This window comes from Melitaea cinxia, chromosome 3 (genome assembly GCF_905220565.1).
Source record: "Melitaea cinxia chromosome 3, ilMelCinx1.1, whole genome shotgun sequence".
Taxonomy (NCBI): Eukaryota; Metazoa; Arthropoda; class Insecta; order Lepidoptera; family Nymphalidae; genus Melitaea; species Melitaea cinxia.
The window spans coordinates 8,729,156-8,742,602 of NC_059396.1; the positions used below are offsets into that span (position 1 = coordinate 8,729,156).

The 13,447-nt window shown below is 33.9% G+C and overlaps 1 protein-coding gene across 1 annotated transcript in view; it reads left to right on the forward strand.

The window, feature by feature from the left end:
* The first annotated feature begins 240 nt into the window (after nucleotides 1-240).
* LOC123669393 (sodium/hydrogen exchanger 9B2-like) overlaps nucleotides 241-13,447 on the forward strand; it is a 62,236-nt gene continuing 49,029 nt past the window's right edge. Inside the window, exon 1 of the mRNA XM_045602999.1 lies at nucleotides 241-598. Within this exon, the coding sequence (XP_045458955.1) occupies nucleotides 374-598 (225 nt within the window). The 5' untranslated portion in view covers nucleotides 241-373. The remainder of the gene's footprint in view (nucleotides 599-13,447) is intronic.

A 13,447-nucleotide genomic window follows, 5' to 3' on the forward strand; every position in this document is an offset into this window, starting at 1 on the left:
TGTTCGCGGTGATTATAACGGCAGCCGTTTACGTGTAAACATACCAAGTGCTCGTATAAATCCTTAAACCACGCTGTAGTATCGCCGTTGCCACAGCAGCGGTTCAAGGCTTCAGAGAATTACGTGATCGGGTCGAGTGCTAACACAAAAAAACTTCCACAGTCACGTATCCAAGACAGCTGACTTCCATATTATTTTTTACCAATACCTTTCCGATTTACCTTCGACGACTTCTATCAGTCTGAAAAGAGGTAGATTGAAACGCGACTTCCGACCAACTCTGTCTATGTAACGACTTCAACGATTTGTTTACTTAGCTTAGGATATTTACACAAATGTAGATTAATGAAGAGTAATCTAGCCTTCGAATAAAATGAAGACACGAAATTTTGGAGAGAAAGTTCAGGTTAACGGAAATAAACCAGAAAAAGATGTTGTGAAAAAGGATAAGAAAGGACTGAAACAGGAAAATCGAAGTGGAAAACGTTCACCGATACTGCCACCTAAAAACCGTTCAAAGAGATCTGGTGTGGACGCCGTGAAGCTACACATACAAGCTACCGGTGGCACAGGCAGGACTTCCAGATCAGCAACTGCGGTAATCATAACCATTTTATATAATTTTAAGCTTATGAAAACTGCTATAATTTTAATTTTATTAATAAAATTCTATTAGTTTACTTGAGATCGTTGTAAGATGTAAGTAAAAATCGTAACAATATTTAATGACCATTTACGGCTTATCAAATAGACGGATAACAAACATTAAACCACACCTTATATTGGTTAGGTATAAAAAAAATTATTTCCTTTTATTTTACTTAAAGATTTTGTAAAGATATGAAAAATCCTTAAAAACGAGTTTAAATTATTATGGCAGTACAATTTGCGAAGGTGTGTTGAATACTAAATAATAACGAATACACTCCGCGAGTGCAGCAATACCTACACTTCGGCCGTGAAGCGAAACCATGTGATTGTTTATCACATTACTGAGATCGTGACAAAGAAAGATTACCGACCTGTAAAAATATTATCACCTTGGGATAACATCTTATAATCATTTAAATAACTTCAGTAATAATTTATTTACATCACAGAGTCCTCCAAAACATTTTACAGATGCCTTTTGCACAAACAGTGATAATTACATTCATACTTTGTTTATATTCAGTAAATTAGAATATATTAAAAAAACATTACTATTTTGTTGGTCCTAAAAAGAAGCTCGCTTAGGTAAGTCTGAAGTCAAACTATGAAATCTCATAAAAATAATCAAGTTATATAAATCTCGTGTCACGAGGTTTGTCCGGATTAATCTCCGAAACTATTGGACCGATTTTAATAAAATTTTGTAATAGATATGTAACTTTGTCCAATTTACTATAGAGGGTATATTTAATTTGTATTAATTAACACAAAAATATTATAAAATATCGCGGTATGAGGTTTGCCAGGTCAATTAGTAAGACAGTAATTTTATTTGTCTATAAACATTATAAATGTATGGCAATGCTACTAACAACAAGTATAAATTAAAACCTATTAATTAGCATATTACAGAATTACTCTAAGCAGTAAAGTACATAATATATTTGAATATTAGAAATGAACTAATTGACGTTGTCTATAATCCATCTCCTTACTAGTTAGTCTAAGACAAACTTGAAACAAACAGTAAGTAGTTTACCTAAAAGACGAACAAAGACAAAGGTTAAACATAAATATTCCATTCAATAATAATAATTTGTTGGATAATTGTGTAAATATTTATTGTAGCTTTAGTTAAAATTTTATTAGGAAATGACAAAGTGTTATTTTAAAATTTATTGTGTGCCAATATAATTTAAGTGATTGCACCAAGCCTTTATAGATGACTTATTAAAATACTCCACATTTGATCAACACAATTATTGTCATCAAATAATTATATAAACTTGTTCGTTTTGTATAAATTTCATCTTATTTTTAACCGACTTCCAAAAAAGGAGGAGGTTCTCAATTCGACTGTATTTTTTTTTTATGTATGTTACATCAGAACTTTTGACTGGGTGGAGCGATTTCGACAAATTTTCTTTTAATCGAAAGGTGGTGTGTGCCAATTGGTCCCATTTAAATTTATTTGAGATCTAACAACTACTTTTCGAGCTATATCTAATAATGCGTTTTTACTTGACGCTTTTTTCGTCGACCTACGTTGTATTATACCGCATAACTTTCTACTGGATGTACCGATTTTGATAATTCTTTTTTTGTTAGAAAGGGGATATCCCTAGTTTGGTACCATGATAACGAAACTAGGATCTGATGATGGGATCCTAGAGAAATCGAGGGAAACTCTCGAAAATTCGCAATAACTTTCTACTGGATGTACCGATTTTGATAATTCTTTTTTTGTTGAAAATAAGATATCCCTAGTTTAGTACCATAATAAGGAAACCAGGATCTGATGATGGGTTCCCAGAGAAATCGAGGGAAACTCTTGAAAATCCGCAATAACTTTTTACTGGGTGTACCGATTTTAATAATTTTTAATTTAATCGAAAGCTGATATTTTTCATGTGGTCACATATAAATTTTATTGAGATCTGATAACTACTTTTTTAGTAATCTTTGATAACGCGTAGTTACTTAAGTATTTTTTCGTCGATCTACGATGTATTACTCGTCGATATAATTGAAGTCGGTTTTTTTTTCGTTTGCGAGCAAACACAATTATTTATATACCTAATTGCAACGTAAATACATATACAAACTTGCTGACCCAACAAACGTTGTTTTGTTATATATATTATTAACCCCCCCTCCCCCCTTATTCCCCCACCCCCTGTAACTTAGGGGTATGAAAAATAGATGCTGTTTCGGAGGAGTATGGTAACTAATATTGTGACACGAGAATTTTCTATATAAGACTAGTTGACCCGGCAAACGTCATTTTGCCATACATGTTATTCAACCCCCTTAATCCCCCTCAAAAAATAGATGTTGGCCGATTCTCAGACCTACCCGATATGCACACAAAATTCCATGAAAATCGGTCCAGCCGTTTCAAAGGAGTATGGTAACTAACATTGTGACACGAAAATTTTGTATATAAGATATTATTAAGAGATTATTTCACTAAGGCTAATGTATCTGTAAATAATTTTATTAAGATATTTTCATAGCAAAAATTGAAATACTAAGGCAGATGATATCAAAGCATATTTTTGAAGACTGCTACAATTTTTTTTTTTTTTTTCATGAAACTTAATTTTTGTACAATTTATTAAAAATCAATAAATATGCATTCCAGCATTAGTGGACATCCTTAGGGCGTTTGTGCACTATTTTAACTGTCCTATATAAATTTCATATAAATTTATAAACCAGTTTGTGCACTTTACGTAATTTTACCGTCCGAAATTTTACTTTTTCCTATTCCGGACCGTTTTTTTTCGGTCCGAGATGACAGCTATGACAAACGTGTTTATGCTTGTGCACTGCGTCCGCAATCAGCAGTAAGGCCACTACATACGTAACGTGCACGGGACGGCATTAGAACGTGGACGGGATGGGAACGGGGCGTGTTTAGTAAACACTGATCGTTCCTAGCGTAATTACACGTGTGAGACGTGTAGATTCAAAGAGAGCTACTCTAAACTGCATCGCACTGATCTGAGTAAAAACGGACAAGTGCACAAGAATGGACTGCCGACTCCGACCGAATCGAACTGGACTGTAAAATTCCTTGTAGTGCACAAACGCCCTTAAAGGGCTGAAATACGGATTGAAACTTTAAATGATAAATTACAAGTTATTGTTTTTTTTTTTGTGAATTGATCAATATTTTTTTATAAGCCTTGTCCTGATAGTAACGAATATAAAAGAGCTATCCAATTTGGTACAGTCGTATGAAAGTTATGCGTTTACACAAATATATGTAGCTCATGTCAGCGAGGTCAGCAGAAGAATACACTACACATTTCACTCTCTCAAGCGTCTCCAATATTTTCTTCCTCTCCAAACCAAAATTATGCTTGCGCAAACCCTTCTACTGCCTATTCTTGATTATGCTAATGTATGCTATCTGGATGTGACTGAGGAGCTACTTACAAATTTAGAGCGTCTCCAAAATCTTGCCATAAGATTCATTTTTGGCCTGCGAAAATTTGATCGCATCTCTCACTTTTGTGCTCAGTTAAAATGGCTCCCCATTCGTCTTCGGCGTGATATGCACATCCTTTCCACTCTCTTTAATATCCTTCACCTTCGATCCCGATTTCACCTACTGCCCTCTCCTACTCGTTCCAGGCGCCCTGGCATTACAGCTAAGCTAGACATACCGAAATGTAATACAAAATTTAAGTTAAATTCTTATTCGGTACGCGCCTCCATACTATGGAACAAACTCCAAAGAGTCATTCAAACTAGTCCTTCCCTTGTTTCCTTTAAATATAAATTAAAGAAACACTTGCTTTCACTAGCTAATGTGTAATCATCTGTATATTATAGAATATGTATGTATTTACTTATATATTATAGTGAGTATGTATATGTTTATGTATATGAATAAGTATATTTGTATTTTGGTATGTATCTTTATATGTATTTGTTAATATATAGTATGTTACATTTTATTATATATATAAATTTTATTATCTTTTATTTTATTTATTTTTTCTTTGGTGTTTTTTTTTATATATTTTTTTTTTATTTTCGTCTTAATGAATACTTCTTGCACTGTTTGCCTCGCTATATAAAACACTTACTCATGACCATGGGTTGACTGGAAGAAATCTCTTTCAGAGATAAGTCCACCTTTGCCATAAACCTTACTATTATTTTATGTTTTATATCTATTTTTTGAGTGCAATAAAGTATATAATAAAGTATATAATATGTAGATTCATCTAATTATTTCTTCACACAGAAATCAAGGTGTCCAACATCAACGACGCTTTTGAGTTTTGGAGTATTTTATTTAAACATAAAACTTTACAGATGACTATTTATATTAAGCCGTGGCTTTAAATTAAAAAAAAAAAATCTTTATTGTTTTAGTATAGTGATGATAATTATTGTGTATTACAACAATGTCAAACTTAACTGAGGTAGGGCACAGCAGGATATATCCTAATCTGGAGCAGCCCGACTGGGGAAGTACCTCGACCTTACAGAAGATCACAGCTAAATAATACTGCTTTCAAGCAGTGTCGTGTTCCTGTGGTGAGTATGGTGACCAGAGCTCCTGGGAAAAATTGGAGGTAGGCTCCTAGGAAAAATTGCGGGTAAGGTCGGTAACGTGCTTGTGATGCGTGTAGAATTAATCGCTTACCATCAGGTGCCGTACGCTTGTTTCAGGACCTAGTTGTATAAAAAAAATCCTCTCGAACAAAGCTTCATCCCCTATTTCACTTCTAAAACGTATCCTATGTTAAAATAAATGGTGCATTAATTTGATTAAATCAATTTTAATTACAAACTTTGCCTTCTTAGTATTCAAGCTCTAAATTATTTTCTTTTTGAAAGATTACATAATAAAAGGAAGGTGTCTTAGATTTACATTGAAAGCTGTTTAAAATTATCGTTCTTGGAGTTACATTTACTTACATTTTACTATTAACTTTACACAAACGTACAGATATTACATATAGGCAGATGTCTATTAATGAAAGCTTTTTATCGATCGATTGTCCGTTTAATAATTCATGCATACTAACAAACACACTTTAGGCTTTATTTTTTTTAAATTACTATAGATTACTACTATAATTATTATGTGCTTAAATATTTTAAAATACTTCATATATACATTTCGATAAAAATGTTATTGCTACACCTAATTTAAAAGAAAATTTTATAAATCAATATGCGCAACTGCCAGGCCTATTTACTTTTTTTCCTCAAATTGAAGTATCTATTTTATCTTAGAAAGATAAATAATGTAAAGTATTACTGATTATATGTGTCCTTTTTTATGATACGAATTTACGTCACGAATTTATCATTGAGCACGTGTCATTGATGGCGCTCAGAAAATTGAGACATAAGAACATTCGTAAATTACAGCATCTGCTGTGCTGTATTAATTTTATACTAATACTGAATATCCCCTGCAATTTCACTTAACAGTTCATTTTATTTTTTAATCGATATAAAAAAGGAGGAGGCTCTCAATCCGATTTTTTTTTAATGTGTGTTACCTCATACTTTTTACTGGCGTATACCAATTTTGAAGTTTCTTTGTTCAATAGAAAGCTGGTAATTGTCATGTGGTACCATTTGAGTTTGATTGTGATCTAACGAGTACTTTTTGAATTATACTTAATAATGCATGTAAATAATACGTGATAATAAATAATGGTATAAATAAACGCCTGGCACTTATCGGTGCCCAATATGATGTTAATCCTGTGTCGGAGTCGCTTAATCCACACGATACATATTTACAACGCATACCACGACCAACATTGGACAAACTTGCTTGTAGCCTTTACACCAACACATCTTTTAATTTTTTTATTACTTCTCCATAACCATCCAATAGTATTTTTCTTTGATCTAAAAACGTCGATAAAGTGAAATATTAAAACTAACTGCCGCATACAACTAAAAAAATCGCATATGGAAACGATTTTTTTTAGAATTTTTTTTAATTGTAAATAATAGCCGCGCTTACGCGCCCTGGAAAGGTAGCATGTGAAACGAGTCAAATCTAAGTAGCTCGTCTATTTAAACAAAGTCAAATATAAAAATAGACTAGGAACGTGATCTGAAATACCCACTGATTCCCCATTTGAAGAAAAGTAATTAGGAGTCGAACACCTTATCTGTGCAAGATATGCTAAGACTTTTTTATCAAATAATTCGATTGAACACTTGTCTGAAAAGGATCATTATGTGCTATTACCTATTTACTGTTGAACATTGAAGAGCCTTTTATTCTAACACAAAGAAATAGGTTGTTTGATAAATTATAACCGATTAGCAAGTGCTGATGAATATGATCTCAACGCAAGTACAGTTCAGTGTTGATAATCATCCATCATACTTCATTTAATCTCAAACAGATAAAAATAATCGAATTGAAAATAAAATACAAAAATATGAGATTCTAATCAAACAAATTATTTTTACAATAAGTATTTATTATCGTGCTAGACGATATACGGTCATGGACACCTTACCTCTTAACTGCAATACAAATTATTTATTTAATTATGTACTCATCTGTGTGTAACGTATTCTAGCTTTTGAGGTATGCAAGGACATGTAAGTATTGTAAAAATATTTTATAAATCATTGACCGTAAAAGTAACGCAATAAATTAATGAAATAATTTTATTATTTCGTTTAGTATCTCATCTTCAGATACACGTCATAATATCTTACAAGTTCTAAATATTATAATGTACATGTAATATTCAAATATCTCATAGGAGATGGTCACGACTACATGTTTGTTATGTACCTTATTTGTTATCTTATTTTTCTACATCTCATGATCAATCTTTGGACTCCCAAAACAAGACCTATCACATTACTGTTGGAAATACTGATACTACACTATATACTAGCTAGATTAAAGAATTAATCGTAATCTATATATATATATATATATATATATGAAAACGTGATGACATGAAACGTGCCGTTGTCCGTTTGTCTATCAAGACCCCTTTTCTCAGGAACGCGTGGAGGTATCAAGCTGAAATTTATATCAAATACTCAAGTCTACTGTCCCTTCGAGCTTTGAAAAATCAAACTTCTTAGCTAACCAATCAAAAGATACAGCCATTTATACTGCAAATTTTCGATACTCGTAAGGGAATCAAAACCTACAGGTACTTCCCGTGAACTCAGAATCTTGCAATTTTGTACGAAGCAATGTCTTATAGCACAAATAAAGGAAAAATTACGAAAAGCATAAATTTTTAGTTACATCAAAAAATTTTTGATAATTTTGTTTATATGAAATCCTAGGTGCGCCAGTCAAACTCGCACTTAACCGGTTTTTAACCTACTTCCAAAAAAGGAGGAGGTTCACAATTCGACTGTATTTTTTTTTATGTATGTTACATCAGAACTTTTGACCGTGTGTACCGATTTCGCAATTTTTTTTTTTTAATCGATAGGTAGTGTGTGCCAATTGGTCCCATTTAAATTTATTTGAGATCTAACAACTACTTTTCGAGTTATATCTATTAATACGTTTTTACTTGACTCTTTTTTCGTCGACCTACGTTGTATTATACCGCATAACTTTCTACTGAATGTACCGATTTTGATAATTCTTTTTTTGTTGGAAAGGGGATATCCCTAGTTTGGTACCATGATAAGGAAACCAGGATCTGATGATGGAATCTCAGAGAAATCGAGGGAAACTCTCTAAAATCCGCAATAACTTTTTACTGGGTGTACCGATTTTGATAATTTTTAATTTAATCGAAAGCTGATGTTTATCATGTGGTCACATATAAATTTTATCGAGATCTGATTACTACTTTTTGAGTAATCTTTGATAACGCGTAGTTTCTTGACTATTTTTTCGTCGATCTACGTTGTATTACTCGTCGATTTAATTGAAGTCGGTTTTTTTCGTTTGCGAGCAAACACAATTATTCTTGAATTAGGAGCATCAATAAATATGCATTTCAGCATTAGTGGACACACTTAAGGGGATGAAATACGGATTGAAACTTTAAACGAAAAATTTGTTTGTGTTTGGGTCTGGACTACTAATTAAGAATGAGTGAACGTGTATTTTAGTTTTTGTGAAAATTCTAACCTTAAACGGGGAAAGGGGGGTGAAATTTTATTACTTCTGAAGTTAGATGCTTTAAACTTTTTCCATAGACGTTTTATCAGCAGTTTTGATATTAAGGGAAAACCACTCACATCAAAACCATTGACGTTTCGTATAAAAGTGCGTCTTATTTTTACATAAGTATTTTACCCTTTATTTTTAGACCCGGTTAGGTATTGGTTAAAGAAAAATAAAAAATTAAATGTATTTTTTTTTAGTCTTGATGTAATTTTTACGCCTCAGTTTATCTTAAACGATTTCCTAACATGTCGGAATCAGAAATTTTAAAAGCATGAAATTTTATTTTTAGGGTTTTATAATAATAATAATAATAATAATAATAATAAACTTTATTTCGGGACTAGCCCATATAGTGTTAGTAACAATGATGCTTATAGTCTAATGTTAGTACAATTACATTTAAATAATTAAATAATTACATTTTAATAAATTTTGAATTAACAATAACTATAATAATATTTCTTAATAATAACAACAATTTTAAAACAACTAAAATGTGCATTCCCTTTTTTAAATATTATATTAATGTGAATTATAATTTAATTATTAATTTATTTACCATTTCATTATCATTATTAACATTTATAATTAAGGAGTTAAATACAATGAATTAAAAACACACAAAACACAAAATAGACATGAAAAAATATATATATCAAGTTAATCAGTATCATTCAATCCTCCTTTCACTCTTCGTGGCTTTCATCCTCATGTCATGCTAATGTTATTAATTTATTTAGCGGCTCGGTCCGACGGCATAACATGCATGGTGATCCAATGTTTTATTATGGATCCGTCAAACCGGTCCGCAACTGTACGCAGGATGCTGTTTGTGCTCGCGCGTATCCGCCTCCACAGAGATGCCACACGCTTACGCATAATTGCATAAAAGCCATCTGTATGCTCCTCTGCGAACATCCCCGAGGCACTGCAGTGTCGCGGGAGCCCCAACAGCGCCCTAAACGCATTATTATACTGGACACGCAGGACGCTGTAGGCCTTCTTAGTATATTTAATCCACAGGCTGCAAGTGTAAAAAGATTGACAGTATGCTCTGAATAGAGTTATTTTAACTTCATTTGTGCACTTTGCAAACCTGCGGATAAGCATGTTACTTCTGACCGCCAGCCCTACGTTCCCGTTCCATGTCCATATCATCGCTCTGGTCAGCATTTACCCAATGCCCCAAGTACTTGACTTTGTTACTATTTTAAGCGAAGTGCCACTTATTGTTACCGACGGTACTGTGGGATAACATTTATTACCTGCTTTAAATATAAGCATTTCGCTCTTTTCGGGATTATACCTAAGGCCATGAGCCACTGCATACCTCTCACAGATCCCTAATAATTTTCTAAGGGCTTTGATTGAAGGGCTCAGCAGCACCATGTCGTCAGCGTAACTTATATTGTTAACAAATGTACCATCAATAGAGCATCCGACTTTGGTGCTGCTCAGCTCCTCAATCAGACGGTTCACATACAAGCTAAAAAGATTCGGCGAGGTCACTCCTCCCTGCCTCACCCCACATTCCAGCCTGTATGGCTCCGACAGCGAGCCCGCCCAACTAATAATGTTATTCTGGTTACCGTACCAGTACTTCAATAGACGTATAAGGCCTTCAGGTAGTGTGGTCTCTGTCTTTAATTTATGCCACAGCTTATTGTAAGACACCAAATCAAAGGCCTTTGAAAGGTCCAGGAAACACGCATAAACTGGTGTGTTCCTGTTCGTATAGTATTGGACAGTATGCTTAAGACACAGCACTGCACTTTCAGTGGACAGTCCGGGTCTAAATCCGAACTGTGCGTCATACAGATTTAGATGCGTATCCAATCGGCTACTGAGCATACTGTCCAGTATTTTTGCAATGATGGTGGCCAATGATATGGGTCTATAGTTACGTCTATCAAAGACATCCCCTGTACGGTTTTTCACAATAGGTACCACCAGGGTCCTCATCATTTCCTCAGGTAGGTATGAGTGACACACGCAAGCAGTATAAAACAACGCCAGTACCTTAGACATATGCTCACCCGCATACTGTACATGTTCAATGCTTAGGGAGTCATGTCCAGGTGATTTTCCGCGCTTTATGCTCTTTATAGCTGCTTTTACCTCTACCTCAGAAAATACCACCTGTTCAACTAACTTGGAATCATCTCCCAGATTCAATGAATATTCCTCCGATGGAACAAGTACAGATTCTACTTTAAACTGGTTTTTAAAGAGCTCTGCAATTTCAGAGGGCTCGCTAACACCGTTCACACTAACCGGAACTCGCGACCTGGGATTCAGTTTACTCGTTTGTTTCCAGAATTTCCCAAAGTCTTTATTATAATGATGTGAAGCTATCATGTCCATTTGTATCTGTTCTTTATTATCTAGGCACCATTTCAATCTTTCCTTAAAAACTTTTCTAGTATAGACCATGTTGTTATATATATCTCCCGTTTTAGGCCTACCATATAGAACCCAGTCCTGAAACCCACATCGCGCGTCCCGGTGTGCTAACCTAACGTGCTTGTTCCATCCTACAACATGTTTTTTTCTCTTATTCTTATTTTTATAACAGCTTCGACTAGATGCAATTTTTAATACATTAACAATATTACTATACAAACTATCAATAATAATCCTATGTTCCTGATTACAACAACTAATATTACTACACTGATTTAACACCTCAGGAAACTCTATATGTTTTAACAAAATATCGCACTGCTCATGATATAATTTTATCTCTTCCAAATTTCTTTCCCCCCATATAACATCATTATTTTCATTAGTATTATTACAAACAAACTCACTCCTAATTGTATTTAAATTACATTTAATTTGTAATGGGTAATGATCTGACCAGTAAACATCATAGTGTATCTTAGCATCTACAACTGCTTTCCATCCCGCCTCCGACACTACACAGTGGTCCAACCAACGTTTAGTATAGGAAATGTCACTTACATACGTGTGTGAATTCGAGTTCAGTCCTAAAATCTCAATGTCCGCGCACTTCCAATTCTGTTCCGTACAAAAATTCTTTAGCTCTTCTCCAAACCGAGCTCCTGGGTGTGAATTAAAGTCACCCAGCACAAACACTAAGTCAATGTCACATTCCTGACCAATTGCCGCAACCTCACTAAGGCATTCCGTATATTCTATAATATTATGATAATCGGCCGTATCTGTCGGCATATAGGCACTGAACACTAATAGCGGGCGATCCGCCAGTTCTATTCTAATAGCCGTTAACCGATCACTTTTACACCGCACCTCCGACACTGAGCTAAACTTACTTTTTTTTTAATTAACCGACTTCAAAAAAAGGAGGAGGTTACTCAATTCGACCGTATATATATATATTATGTATATTCGGGGATAACTCCGTCGTTTATGAACCGATTTTGATAATTCTTGTTTCGTTGGAAAGGAGATATCCCTAGTTTGGCACCATGATAAGGAAACCAGGATCTGATGATGGGCTCCCAGAGAAATCAAGGGAAACTCTCGAAAATCTGCATAACTTTTTACTGGGTGTACCGATTTTGATGATTTTTAATTTAATCGAAAGCTGATGTTTATTTATCATGTGGTCTCATTTAAATTTCATTGAGATCTGATTACAGCTTTTGGAGTAATCTTTGATAATGCGTATTTACTTGACAATTTTTTGTCTACCTATGTTGTATTACTTGTCAATATAATTGAAGGCGGTTTTTCTTCGTTTGCCTGCAAACACAATTATTGCATATAACATAGGTATGTAATGTATCCCAGCGTTTACGGAAATTCTGTATGTTAAAGAGGAGATTAGTTCGTATTACTGAAATTACCTGAGAAATGGCTTGAGAAACCTAAGGGAAGACTGTTTATCGCACAACTGTCCCATGAAGCGTGATTCAGAGCCAGGCTTGCGAGCAGTCTGGTAGTGCTAACGCACGAAAGGTTAACCATAAAATGTGGTACAAAGAGGTCGTTAACTGTTGTAATATAATGATTATAAACTACTTTAACCGCTCTATGTAAATATTATCAATTTTTACGCGAAAAAAACATTTTTTATTTTTATATTCTTAATAAAAGTACTATATGTAATACTACTTATAAAAAGTAGACATGGTTTTTAAACTGGGTTAACGTGTCAATATGAATAGTCCATATCAATATAACATGAACATAAAATTTATATACATTGGTAAAGTATTGTTCAGATAACGTAGACCTTGTTTTCCGAAAAAAACAACGTGAAAAATAAAAACGTGTATCAATTCTAGAACGCCTGTCGTCGTGACGTAGGTCCCAGCGAGTTCTCTCCTCGCAGCCGCCGGCGACAGTCCGCTGCTGGAAAATATCATATCGTGGTCTCATCTCGCCCTTATCCCTTATCTCAAATAACAATCTTACCTCGTGACTCGAGGACCGCACTTACACCTGTCTATTGTTGATTTCATATTTAATCGATCTCATCAACCGAATTAACGCGTGAAATGTACTTTTTGAATAACTTTCTAATATTCATTAATTAATATATAAGTGAAGTGCTCCTGAATAACTATCTATTAATAACGGTTTGTATTATTTTTATATATAAATATTTCTTTTTTCGGCTCCTATATATAAATCGGCCCCTTGAATAAA